The 13557-nt window shown below is 45.5% G+C and overlaps 1 protein-coding gene across 3 annotated transcripts in view; it reads left to right on the forward strand.

Annotated features, from left to right (window-relative positions):
- Nucleotides 1-13190, forward strand: part of EPHB2 (EPH receptor B2) — a 137967-nt gene extending 124777 nt beyond the window's left edge. For all 3 annotated transcript variants that reach the window (XM_075027724.1, XM_075027725.1, XM_075027726.1), the window contains exon 16: nt 1769-13190. In XM_075027724.1, the coding sequence (XP_074883825.1) occupies nt 1769-1877 (109 nt within the window). In that variant the 3' untranslated portion in view covers nt 1878-13190. The remainder of the gene's footprint in view (nt 1-1768) is intronic.
- The last annotated feature ends 367 nt before the right edge of the window (nt 13191-13557 follow it).

Here is a 13557-nt window from a genome sequence, read left to right on the forward strand (position 1 = left end):
ACCTCCCTTCCACATTTCTCGCTTGCTTGGCTGGACATAATAATAGAGAGGATACTCCAAGTCCTTTTTCCTTGGGAAATAGTTTTGCAACATTACTTGAAACCACCTTCTAATGTTCTCTGGTCTTTGCAGAAGTAGATAATCATTTAAGTGGAGCTGAATCGCCATAAGACACTGATTTCTTCAAATTTGGATAGCCAGCAAAGTGTAAATGTTTACTGAAGACTGATTCAGTTCACCAAATCCACATGGTTTCAACACTGACCTGCTTGAAAGGTTTCTCACTGGTTTGTCTGCAGTCTGGGCCACCTGGGCCACCAAATGATCTATGTCCAGGGCAGAAAGCTTAGGAAGCACAAGGCTGTGCAGGGCCACAGTCTTATTCTGGTTTACAGACGTGAGTGAAGACTTTGGTCCTTGTTCCCAATCAGAACAAAAGCAAAAGTCAAAGTGCCAAACTTCTCCAAGGAGGAAAATTTTCTAGCTCAGCGCATCTGGCTGGGGCAGAGGAGGGAATGGAAAGCCCTTGCAGCAAGAAAAGCAGTCACTGAGAAGGACACCATCCTGGGAGCCAGAGTTGTGTAGTGTGCTAGCAGGTTTCCAGTTGTTTTGCTGAGCAAGAGTCTGGGCGGCAGCAAAGCTGTGTCTTGGATGTTCACTCTCACACTGATCTCAGAGGGCATGGGCTGAAGCATGCTCCAGCGGTGGTCTCCAACCAGTTACCACCAGCCAGAATGTGTAAATCTGTGGCATAGCCCCACGCCCAGCTTTCCTTCTTTAGGCTCCTTTTGTTTGACCAAAGAGACAAGGTCTAAAGCAAGCTCTAAAGCAAACATACAGGCTCATGTGCCACTTGTGCTAGAGGATTTTTTTCCACTTTTCCTTGGAGCACCTGTTTACCCTTCTTTGCCCATTGACTTCCACTCTAAAACGGGCAAAGGTTTTGCCACATTTCCTCTTAAAAGTCCATTCCTAACACTTAAGGAAGGAGAAAAGGCAACTGAGTCAGGTATGGGTAACATCTTATGAATGCTATCCATTCCCTGATCAGAATTTGTGACTGAGATTTGTCCACCAAGAGAGAGATGAGTAGCAAATTCAGCTGGAGTGATCACAGATAGGACAATGCAGAGTCACACTTATGCTCTTGGCATGACCTTTATTCTTCCCAGATGTCTAATATCTATAAAAAATAGAAGCAGTGCAAAAATTAGATTGCTGTGATTTAGCAAAGAGGACAAGTAGCAAAAGTTTATCACTTCATGGCCGCATCAGATCAAAGCAAAAGTAGCAAGAACAGCCATCATCTGCACAGGGGGAGTGAGATTCACGCTGATGAGGGTGTAGCACGTCCTGTTCATATGTCTCCAGGGATGGAAAAAATGGGTTACTGTGTCACAGAATGAGAGAGAGAATCGAAACATGCAAAGAAAGAAACAAAGCAACGTAAGGGTAGAAAACCTAAGACAAATTCACTGGCAAAGCAGTGAGCAGAGCCTGTGGTATTTGGTTTCACACTCTCTGATGAGGTTCCAGTACTCTGGGGGTGCTGCAGATAGGTAGCAAATACAAAGATTGGGAGGATAAGCCAGAAGGAGTCAAAGAGAAAGAGTAGATGTTTCACCAGGTTTGCATGCATTGTTGCATTTATGGAATAAATCTATGGAGACTTCAGCTCCCTAGGCACCACACTCATATATGGGCTTGTTCTGCTGCAAGAAAATGTCTTCTGATACATATGCGGTGTTTGTTTCTTTTCCTCCCAAAGGGACATTCTGCGAGTTGGGGTCACTTTAGCAGGACACCAGAAGAAAATACTGAACAGTATCCAGGTGATGAGAGCACAGATGAACCAAATTCAGTCTGTGGAGGTTTGATAGCTACGTGTCCTCCTACTCCTCTTCCTTGAGGCCCTGCTCCCCTTTGCCCCTGTACGTCCAAGCTCCAGTTCTTGAGTGTTCTGCACGGACCAGAGACAGGCAGCTGCTCTGAGGATCATGGCAACAGGAAGAAACACCCTGTCATCAACAATGAGAAGTCGCCAAGAGCTTCTAGAATTTAAACAATGGAAAAAGGGAACAAAAAAAGACAGCTATTTTGAAAAAAAAACAAAACAAAACAAAACTATGAAATATTTTTAAATAATAATAAAGCAATTGCATTCTTGAAAAGGGCTCCAAGATCAATGGGAGTCTCCAAAGGAAGAGAAGAGAGCAGCTTCATCTGTTTCCTCTTGCACAAGGCTGCTGCAGCTGGGCCCACACACCTCTGGAGCAATGAGACTTTTTCAAGAAGATGAATGCAAAGAAAGGTCACGAGAAGCACTTCTCTTTCTCACATGGGATGGTGGCTCTGGGAATGTCCTGCAGCCAGCAGTCCTTCCCGAAAGCCCCTTTTAGCAAATCAAAGGGGAGAGAGAGCTGAAGCTCTCTGGTGCTGCAGAACCAAGTGCATCTCAGAAATTGATGGACTTCTTCAAAAGCTGAAGACTTTTTTTTTTTTTTAAACAAATAAACTGAGACTAGAAGAGGCTGTTTCCGACAAATGAGAAGGAATCTGTAACGCTTGGGGGGGTGGGGATGGGGAAAACCAATCCTTTTTACATCTCTTATTTTCTCTTGTCATGGAACAGTTTTGTGAGTGACAGTTTCCTAAGGGTCCGTCCATCCACCCTCCAATGGCATCATTGTCTCATACATATCATATGCACAAGACTTATAGTGATGTCCTCACTAGATGCCAATGATCTTTTCCCAGAAGACTTCCCAAGTACAGTATGTAGTAGTTTTTGATTACAAATGCTGACGTGTACCTTTATTTTTCGGTTGTCATTGTTGGGAGATTCGTCCTTTTACCTTGTTTTGTTAACACCAGTTTGTGAGTTTGGGGTTGGAAATTTTTGGTTGGTTGGGGTTTTTTTTAATGAAAAAGAAATGACATCTCCAAGCATCATATCATTCAAGAACTTAAATCCCTTCCCTGTGGAAGGAAAAATTGCAGCTTATTGACAATATGCCAGGAAAAAAATTTTTTTATATGCACATTTCCTCCCGTTTGCTTGTTTGTTATTTTGCAATTTGTCATGGCCTGACAGATGTTTCTAACTGTTGGGTTTCCAGTTGTTCACCAAGATAAAATGACCACCTACTCAATTCAGGGTTGCTGGTGCAGGGGTGAGCAGCATCACAGAGGGTTTGTGGGTTTGGGGTTTTTTTTGCAGGGGGGAGGGAAAGACAGGGGAGGGTGGATGGATTGTGGGAGGGAATGATGACTCCACAGCTGGCTGTCAGAGCCCTTTGGAAATGTCTCACTGCTTAGAAAGGTGTCAGATTGGTGAATGGACCACAGAAAGGCAGGGTAAGCCCGGTCCTCTAAGAGGAGCTCGTGGCACATGGTTTCTGGGAGTCTGAATTGTGTTAGCTGCCAGGTTGTGGATGGTTCACTATAGTAGCCAAACTCTGCAGATGTGCTCTGTGCCCTTCGGGGACCCAGTCCCTTTTTTAGACGATGAGCTGGGGGCTCTGAGGCAGCTTCGCTCTCAGCCAGTCGCCTCAAGGAGAGCAAAGGCAAAAACTCTGATCTGGTAATCCAGGTCTCTGGAGGCGAAATGCTGTGGTTGAAGCTGAATGGTCAATCAGTGGATTTATAAATAACTGAAATAAATACTTTAGTTGCTGACCAGGTCTTTGGTATGTGTAAATACCACCAAGCAAGTGCAGGGATGTACAAATGAGCTTGTTCTCCCTGTTCAGCACCACCTTGTATCCTTTTAAACATGCCTACTACCACCCACCTTCCTCTGGCCCTATGCGGCATATTTCCACGCATCTCGTGGCCATGGCCAGCATAACTTGTGTTTACAAGCCCTTGTCTGCCATTTCTATGTCATCCTCCGCTCATTTCAGCAGCATGGGTTGTTGAAGGCATGTTCACTGGGAGCTGGTTTGCTGTATTTTCCGGGAGCTGAATCCAAGAGGAAGTGTGTCTGCCATGGATGAAAATCCCAAGCTGTCTAGGCCTCTGTGGCCAGACATCATCTCCCTAGACTGCTTGTAAAATATGAGGCCATTCATAAAATTCTTAGCATTTTCCACTTTTAGACCAGATCCAACAACGAAGCACTTAGGAGTGGCAGCAGACCATTCCCTACAAGTGAGAGTTACTTCTCTGCTTAGCTCTTGCACTGTCCCAAAGTTCGGTGCACAGCTTCAGCACCAGGGGCCTTCACTGGAGGAATTTTCCCTCCAGCCCTTATTCATCTGAAATCTCTAGCGCAGGATTGCCTTTTCATTTGTATACAGTACTTTCCTGGTCTTGCATCCAACAGTGCATCTGTAGTCGTGTGAACAACAGTAGCAGGTGTATGCTGGGTACACAGGGAGTACCCAGTGTATTCTACAGGGAGTATGCTGCGCTCAGTGTCCACAGTGCATCCCTTCTGACAGCAGTGCCATTGCCCTGCATCTCTTTCAGATGGCAGAATATCATGGAGAGAGAGTGATGGATGAGTGGACTATAGGCATGCTGTATGCACATGGTGCCTGGACATAATCAGCTGTCTGTCTTATATCCATTCTGGTTTAGCCTGTGTATCTAGTGAGGGATGCTTTTAATGCCTTTGCATTTAAAAAGCACTGCTCCTGATCAGGAAGCGGACTCAACTTTTAAAGACCAGCATGCAAACATCGATGGCGTCAACTAAACCACACAAAGTGCTTGCAGAGGGCATGCAGAGAAACAAGAAGCTTCTTGGTGCACCCTGTCCTGTAGAAGCGTGGAGCAGCAGTGAGAACTGCTCACATGGTGTGTCTCCATCTCACATTGTAGCTGCTGTATTTTAACAAGGAACAGTTGTCAGTCTTTCCCAAAGGCATGTCTGAAGCTATTTGGTGGCAGTCCAGGGTGAGGGAAGCATGATGCTGTGCCAATTTGTCTAGCCACAGCCATCCGGCTACTTTATGTACAAGGGAGCTTTGCAAGGAGAGCTGTCTGTCTAGAAAACTCACCAGCAAATTCCTGTGGGGCAGCCATGTGGAAGGAGCACATGATGCCCTTCACTTGTCCTTCCCAGACAATTCTTGACTGTTCTTTACCATCCCTTACATTCCTGCAGACACTAAGGAGGAGCAATGGCCAGGCAGCATCCCTTCAGAGCCAGTCATTATTAGACAGGGCTTGGAAGGGCACTTCAGGTCTTCTTCATTTGGAGACATTTTGTCTTAATGCACTGAATCTCCTCACTGGCTAGCATATACACATCTACCTACCAGACCCAACCCACTGTGAAGGATGGGACCATACCAAGCTCAGTGCCGCAACTCACCAAAGCCGTGGCAGCTGTCTGCAGGACAGAGAAAGCACATCCTTGTCTCTTCTTCTGACCAAAAATCACATGGTGTTGGTACTAAAAGTAACACATTCCCATCTGTTTATACCAGGCATCGCTGTGACATCTGTCTGTATTTGACTGTGTAGGACTAATGGAGAACTGGACCTAAAATAGAAATGAACCATCAAACACTGCAATTTCCTGCATCCCTCCAGCTCTCCTGGGAGCACGAGGAACCAAGTTCCCGTAAAGTACTTTGGTTGTAAATGCTTCTGGAGCATGCTCCATTGGAGGGCAGAGTCAGTGAAGTGACTTTAACATATTTATTTCATGGGTATCAGATGTACTGCTATGAAATATGAGTCTAATGGCAAAATTCAACTTCACGGGGAGAACGTAACAAGGGGAAAAGGCACTTGCTAACATTGACACTGTGAAATCCTGTTGTGCATGTGCATGTGTATGTGTGCATGTGTGAATACTTAAGAAAAATTATGACAATGAGATTTTCAGGCAGCTTGTTGCAATTTTCACATTTCCCCTCCACCTTTCAAGCTACCTCCCAGACCTACCCTCCTCCTCCTCTGTTTCCCACTGCCATCTGCTGCTGAGGGTCACCCATGCCGGGCGAAAGCAGCCGGTAGGAGAGCTGAGCAGGATGCTAGGTTGAAAACACTAACTTGGTTGGCCAGTGATGAGGTCGAATCATGCAGATCATCATGGGGCAGAGTGGAGAAAGCAAAACATATGTGGATAGTAAAAAGTTAAAATATATTTAGTGGGTCATTTTCAACTGTTGCTACCAGCCCTTTACCTGGAAGTAACAGCACAGGGGTGTGCCAGGCAAAAGGAAAGACAAACTTGTAAGATACAGCACTGCCATGAGGAATCAGTTGCCCTTGCCGGCTGTGGGGACACAGAAACAGGGCACTGTGAACTGCACTTCCCTTCCCAAATTATCTTCCCCCCTCCCCAGTAAAATCTCAGAACTACCTTTCATAAACTTGAGGGAGATTTGTGGTTTGCAGCAGCTGAGGAGCTGCTTGCTACAGTCTGGCTTCTCCTCTCCATAGTGTCCTCACTGCTGAGCCGTAATCCATGTACAGGGCTTCCAGGTGATCTGGGTAAATGTGGCTGTCACAGGGTTTACTGATTATGCAGTATTAATTTAGTATTATAATTCAAATGTAATTCAAAAGCAGTTTTATCCTGCAGCACCATGCTAGTCATTGTATAGTGGAGTCATCTTGTTAGCATCATTGACCAGTATGCACCAGTGTTAGCAAGAAGAGAACTATGTGCATATAAAATGGTACCCCATGCAAGGCTGGGGAGAAAGCAGTGCTACATCTTCATGTAGCTCTGGCTTGGAAGATCTGCCATAAAGGGACTGTTGGCCAGCCACAATAGCAGGATCGTGCTCTCCACTGGCTGCTTAAGCACTATCCAGTGCAGAGTTGCCTCCTGGTCTGGCATTTCATGAGCAAAGGAGAGAGTATGTTTTATCAGTATTAGGTGCTGGCTATACTAATAATTCTTTTCCCATACCCATTGAAGTTGTTCTTTGAATTGGTGTTAAAGGAAAGGTTCTTTCCCAGTAATCATCACACAGGCTGCAGATTAGCAGTGGCCTGTAGAGAAAACCTCTTGGTGGGTTTGAGCAGTTGAGAAAAACTTCTCGTTATATTTTCCAGGCTGATTTATATGAAACCTGGAGTCAGGGCTTGAACTCTGCTGCATCATTAACAGTTGTATCCTCTGATGATATAATAAATCTGTGGCTGCCTTGGATGTATGAATCCAGAGTGTCTGGAATTATCACTGTTGTCTGGTTTGTTTTAGTGGAGTCTATTTTTTTAATGTATTTCATCTTCCTGTGTGTCTAATTCAAGACTGATTTAATGTAGGTCTTTTTCCATCTTCAAAAATTTTACATACTTGCAAGTTCTTCACTTACAGGATTTAGCATTTCCTCCTTCAAAGTTATACGAACAACTGATGTAGTACCAACTTCATTTTTATATTCTGCTGGCAGTTATCCAATGTCATTAAAAGCATGCTAAAAATTATCTTCTTTGCTGTGTTCCCCTCCTTTTACACTGCAATCTTTTAGTGAACTGGTGTTTGACATGCTTTCAGCTCTAGGACTAATAGTCCTTTATGTCGATCAGTTAAGCCAAATGACATGTCGTCAGAGTTGCATGATCTGAGCTGTACCTGCTTGCAGTCAATACAACCACATTCTGTCCTGGAGCTCTAGTTTGAGACTTGACCCCTGGTCCCATCTGCTTGTCATGTTGGTTCCACCATGTTCACAATTCAATGCAGTTCTGCCACTGGCTGTCTCACGAGCAATTGCCACCAAAAAATTATCTTCTGTACTGCTGATTTCATCTTGTCATTGTTGAGAGCTGCTAGAATCCTCCTACTATGCAGAATATATTTTTTTTTATCTTCAGTCAAATTTTAGCCTTGTCTTTAGACTTCTCTAGGATGACTTTGCTTCTTGTAGCTACTGAGCCCGTCCCAAAGATAGGACACAACTTTGATCTGTGTTCACTTCCATATGTGTTACAATTTTCCACAGTTCTCCTAGAAAACCCCCTGCACTCTACAAATATTTCCTGGAATTCACCTTATTGCTCTCCGTCTGTTATTCCTGCCAACTTGACGACAAATGTTATCTGCAGAAATTTGGGACTGGAAGTGAGAAGTCCTCTCTCCCCACAAATCTTTGTCTTAATCTGCATTCTCAGCTGTCTTAAAATTGATTCAGCAGTTTCGCTCTCTTTTTTTTTCTTCAGTTTTGCAAGAAATTTCTCTGCAGTCCTGTGCGTAGTAGGAGTGCAGCAGCAGTCCCATTTCTGTAGCACTGTATGATCACTGACTTGCTCACTCCAACCACAGACTGTTAGATATTCATAGTGCCCCTGACTGCCATTCCTGCAAACAAGCCACAAGATTTGACCTTGTGTGCCTCTGTTTTTTTCAGGAACTCTGTTTTGCCTTCATGAAAAAAGAACAACAAGTGTTTGGTTGACCCTTTTCCAGTTTTTTCATTCCAGTAAATTTCAGGAATTTTTCAGTTGCCTCAACTGTAGCTTCTACTTCTACCTCTAAGGGCGGTCTTCAGTTCCTGGACAGATGTCGTGCTGTATCCTTTGATGATTTCTACTAAGTCTAGGAGGAAAGGATTAAACTTTGTCAAGTCTTTAATAGCCAAACAGCTATGTTAGCAAAAACTAACAGAAAGCATTCAGGGAGGACTAGGGGGAAGCATGTTATTCTAACCTGAGGTTTAAGCTGACAGTCAAATCACCCCTTTTCCCAAATTGCCTTTCTTCTGCACTTCCAGCTCACTGACTCCAGTTTGTGGTGAGTGAGCTGGTCTGTGCATCTGGGAGATGGAGGTTGATAAAAGCACCAGACCCCACCTGAACAGTGCCTCGCAGGCATGGTGGACACCAGCCTGAGACAGATGGTGTTGCAAATCCACATCCTTGCTTGGCCTTTGCTAGTGGAGAATAAATGTGAAGTCTCTGATTGCTAACAAATATTAGCATTCAGTAGCCTTCACACAAGAATGTTGTTATGAGCCAGTAAATCTCTGATGTGCTGGCTTCTCAAGTGCTGGTGACACTTTTGTTCTTCTCAACTCAAAAGGGATACATGGAAACTAAGAAATATCCAGATATGGGCCTCAGGAACAGCCAGAGGTCTTTGGGAGGTATAAAAGATAAATAGATTTTGATTCTTGTTCTGGCAGAGGTAAACCATGATGATAAAAAATTTCATGCCATTAAATCAGGAAAGATGGGAGTAAGGTGAATAAACAGCAGTCACTATTTCTCACAATAAAAGCACTAAGGCAGGTGAAGCAGAATATTCTTTGGCACGAAGCACAATGATTGAAGGGTGGAACTCTGCTGGAGCACATTGATACCAAGCATTGGATGGATTCAAAAGATGACTGGACAAATTTGTGGAGGAATAATCTCCTCAACACAAAAATACCTCTTCCAGTTTTTCTGGGTCACAGATGCCTGGGGGCATGGGGTGTGTAACAGCATTCTTACAGCACTTCAGACTGACACATTTTAAACCTCTTAAAAGCCCAAAGTCTCTATCAGGCATCATTGATTTTCCATTCTTCACTCTTTCTGGTGAAGGATTTCTCTGTGGAACCAAAGGGCTTCCCATGTCAGAGAAAACCGCGTGCTTCCTCCTCCCAATTCCTTGTGTAGCACAATGCATCCCTGGGACTCAGAGCTGCAACGTGGCATCAGTGCCTCAAACAGCAGAAGGGAGACTGTCTTGATGGTCCATCATGCTCTGGATGTGGAAGCTTTGTATGGAAGCATCCTCGCCTGAAACCTTCTTTTACGTTTCAGAGAATCTTATGCACAGAGGGGGATCCTGGTGTAAGGAGAGGTCCCTTTCCTTCTTTCCTTCCTCTGCTATGGCTTGGTTTCTGACAGTGAGACTGTTGCCCCTCTGCACTGGAGGTTGACTGTTGCTGCTGTTTGCTTGGGTATCTAACCATGAGTCCAGATGGACCCACAAGAACTGCCTCAAGGATGAAAATGCAGGAAAGGAGCCTGAGACAAGCTCCTAAAACAGGCAAACAGGTCTCGGTGCAATGGAGTGATTCAAGGCTGGGCTGGGTGCATGCAGTGAAATCCCAGAGGCACCCCAGAGCAGGTATTAAGTGCTGGGGGATCCAGGACAAGATACAGACAGGTATTAAGTGCAAGGTTCAGTTGTGAGTGCTGGCCCAGCTCTGAAGATGAACTTTCTCTTTATGTCCTGGGGACAATTTAGATTCGGACAAAAACCCCCTTCTGTTGCTTAGGCTACCTTGATGTCATAAGTGAAAAGCTATTTGACATGGGCAGTGATTCATTTCCCTCTGCAGAGCAGCCCAGGAATGTGGGAGAAGGGCCTGTCTGGAGCAGAAGGGGTCCTTGGCTGTGTAGTACTGGGCCCCTACAGAGCCTTGTATGCTGTAGGAGACCAGGGAAGGGACACAGCATTTGGTGTAATGCTTCTTGCTTGGCCCCCTCTGGGCTCTCCTCTCCGGTAGGGACTGGAAGGGAGGTGACAAGTGTATTTCTAGCTGATGATTTTATAAACTCTCTGATGTTTCTTTTTTTTCCTCTGAAAATCCCAGCTCCTGTGGTTTTGACCCCAGGAGCACTCGGGCCATACGTCAATCACAGCTTTTATTGTAGGACAGCCCAACCCTCATATGAGGAATCCAAGTTGCAGGGCTATGGGTTTTGTGTTGGCCAGCCCACCTTCTAGTGACCACTGTATCTGGTCCCACCATAACTGAGCACCTCACAGTCAGTAAAGCACATGTCCTAGAGGGAAGCCAAGGCTTTCCACAGGACTGAGGTACAGAGAAATACAGACTGACAGCCACAAAGAAGTCAGGGTACGATTCCTGTTTAAACAGCTGAGTTCAAATTGCAGGAGTTCCCAGAAGACTGCGGTGCTTCTGGAGTAAGGACTTGCTCAGGGTCACACAGTCAAGTTGTGGCTACGTCCCTCAGGCCAGTAGAAGCACTGACCATCTTGCCTTCAAGCTCCAGAGTTTTCTTCCAAGCTGCTCAACAGTGGAAGGAAGTGAGACACCCCAGCTTATCCTACCCAGGATCAGCCGTGTGCAGAGTGGACAGACAATTCTGGTCACCCCTGTCCCGTCAAACAGTGAGAAGATCTGGGCAGCAAAAAACCTGGTTTGAACAGGGGTGGAAGGAAAGACTGCCTGGAGGGTGAGGGAGTTGGAGAGACTAAACGTGAGTTTGGGCTCTCAAACAACTGCAGTTTGTGGATGCCCTGACACGTGCCCCTTCTGCAAGGAGAGCAATCCCTGGTGCACACATCTCCAGTGTGCCAGGCTGTGGTCCTTCTCCTAGATCATTCAGATTCTTCTGCTGAGGTCCTGGCTTCACTTCTCCCCTCTTAATAATGGCCCTCCTGAACCAAGACCACAGGAGGTCACAGCACAGCCCTTGCTGTCCTGCTGGAGCTGGAGGGGGAGAAATCAGGGATAGGTGGTTTGCATCTGTTCCTTCACTTACGGATCCAAGCATAGACCCCTGCATTGGGGGGCATTCTGTTGGATGCCCTCCTCCAGTGACTTCTCCATCCACTTTTCAGCCTGTGACCCTTGCACCCTTTTCTTTTTTATTGCTTGCCCTCCATCATCAGCTGTCTGTTCTCTGCATTGTTTCTTTGCCCTCTGTCCCTTCCTCAGTATAGGAGGACAGGATGGTTTGTTTAAGTTTGGGCCATCACCAAGGATTCCCTTCCTTGGAGCTTGCTCAGCATGTCTCTGCAGGGAACCTGGTTTTAGCTATATTTCTTCCCATGAAAAAATCCCCCCTCTGCCTATCTGTCTTCCTCCCTTTCCTCCCTGGAAACACCAGCCACCTCGCATCCCAGATCTTCCTGGATAAAGAAGTAGAAAGTTGTATGAAACTGGGACAGGTGTGGCAGGATCCTTAGTCAATGTTCCCATGGGATAGTTCAGGGAAAAGGGTCCAACCCTGCCTCTTACCCACAGATAAATGAGCACGCCCATCAGTCTCAGGACACGATTTCTATTCCCAGGTCTGCTTTGGAAAGGCTTTGCTGGCCTTGTGTCACTCCCTGCCATGCCATCTGTTTTGGATGGACTTTGAAGTCAGTCTACCCAGCGCATGCTTTGAGGCCCCATTTTAAGTTTTGTGGGAGTGTTCAAGGGGTTGAAGCCAGAGCCAAGCGGTAGCAGTTCCTGCTGGAGAAATGAGCCTGGTGTTTCAAAGCACTGCCCCAAGGAAAGCCGTGATCCCCACTCACTTGGCCAAGCCATGGTCTGAGAGGTGGTGGGGTGCAGGACACAGGTGAGTTGCAACTAGGAGCTCAAAGACCTTCATTCAGGGTGAGCTGGGCACAGATAGTCAGACTGCCCTCTGCAGCCCCAGATGCCATATATCAATGGGCTTTGGCGGAACTGAAAAGCCAACATAGCTGTCCATGTTTCCATTTTAAAGGAGTCCTTGCAGGGAGGATCTTTTCCTAGCTTGGAGACTAATGCCCAGGTCAGCAATGCAAGGGAGAACGCAAGAAGGTCCTGGCGGGAAGGAAGCCTTCTGCTGAGGTCTGAAAGGTGAGATGGGGAGGTAGCAGTAACGTAGCAGGGAAGAGGGTGGTTGAGCACTGTGGCAACAAATCCTCTTGCCTGTCAGGGTGTTGGATTACTGTGGTTTGCTCATATGGCTCCTCCAAGGTGACAAGGGGTGAAGCTGTCATCTGTCACTGGAAGATTTGTGGAGGAGCTGCCTATGTCATTGGGAAGGCTTGTAGGGAGAGGAGATTTTGCTGGGCTCTGGCCTCCTTGTCACGGCTTTGGAAGGAGCTGGCAGTATAGGCTGGGGAAATTCTGTGTATCCTTCAACTGCCCAAAGTCAAGTGTGTCTAGTCAATGCTACATCTTGTCATCCCCCTACCACTAGTCCAAGGATACATCAGCTGGGCTCCAGGGGCATCCCCAACCCTGGTTTCCTACTCTTCATCATCCTGTATGTTGGCTGTGGCCCTGTGGACAATGTAACGCTTTTCATGACAGTATTTGTATTTTTTTAATTGTGAATGGGGAGATAGTGTGCAGGTCCTTGTTACACAGGGATGTGTCTTCCATTCAGACCAGGGCTTCCCCTGGCTTTGTCAGATGTCTTTCGATGTTACTGAGAAAAATAAAGAAAGAAATAAATCAGATGTATTTATAAAGGAAACAGAAACCTGCTGCTCCAATGCCTTTGTAGGAGTATTTTTAACAAAACATTTTTTCAAAATAAATGTGAATTGTAAAGTTTGAAGCATTTGCTTGTGGCTTTCTTTTCTAGGTGCTTTGTCCAACTTTTGCCCTTCCCAATAATCCTGCTCAGGTGTAAATATTATGGTAGACAAACATGAGGGATATTGATCTCTTAGAGAGAAGAAAACCTGCCCAGAACTTGTTGAGTGCCTGGGAAATGACTTGAAGATAAACAAATATCACTCTTACCCTGCTTAAACCATTTAGTCTGAATAATTAATTGACAAATGTAGCCATTTGCTCCACTTGTAAATTATCCAGAAGAACACTTTGTCATTAACTTGTTCTTTTGTTAAAAAGATGGTACAAATTTATATGTGCACGTGTTTGAGTATTTGAACTTATGACTTCAGTGATGATTTTC

The sequence above is a fragment of the Buteo buteo genome, chromosome 5, assembly GCF_964188355.1.
Source record: "Buteo buteo chromosome 5, bButBut1.hap1.1, whole genome shotgun sequence".
In the NCBI taxonomy this organism is placed as follows: domain Eukaryota; kingdom Metazoa; phylum Chordata; class Aves; order Accipitriformes; family Accipitridae; genus Buteo; species Buteo buteo.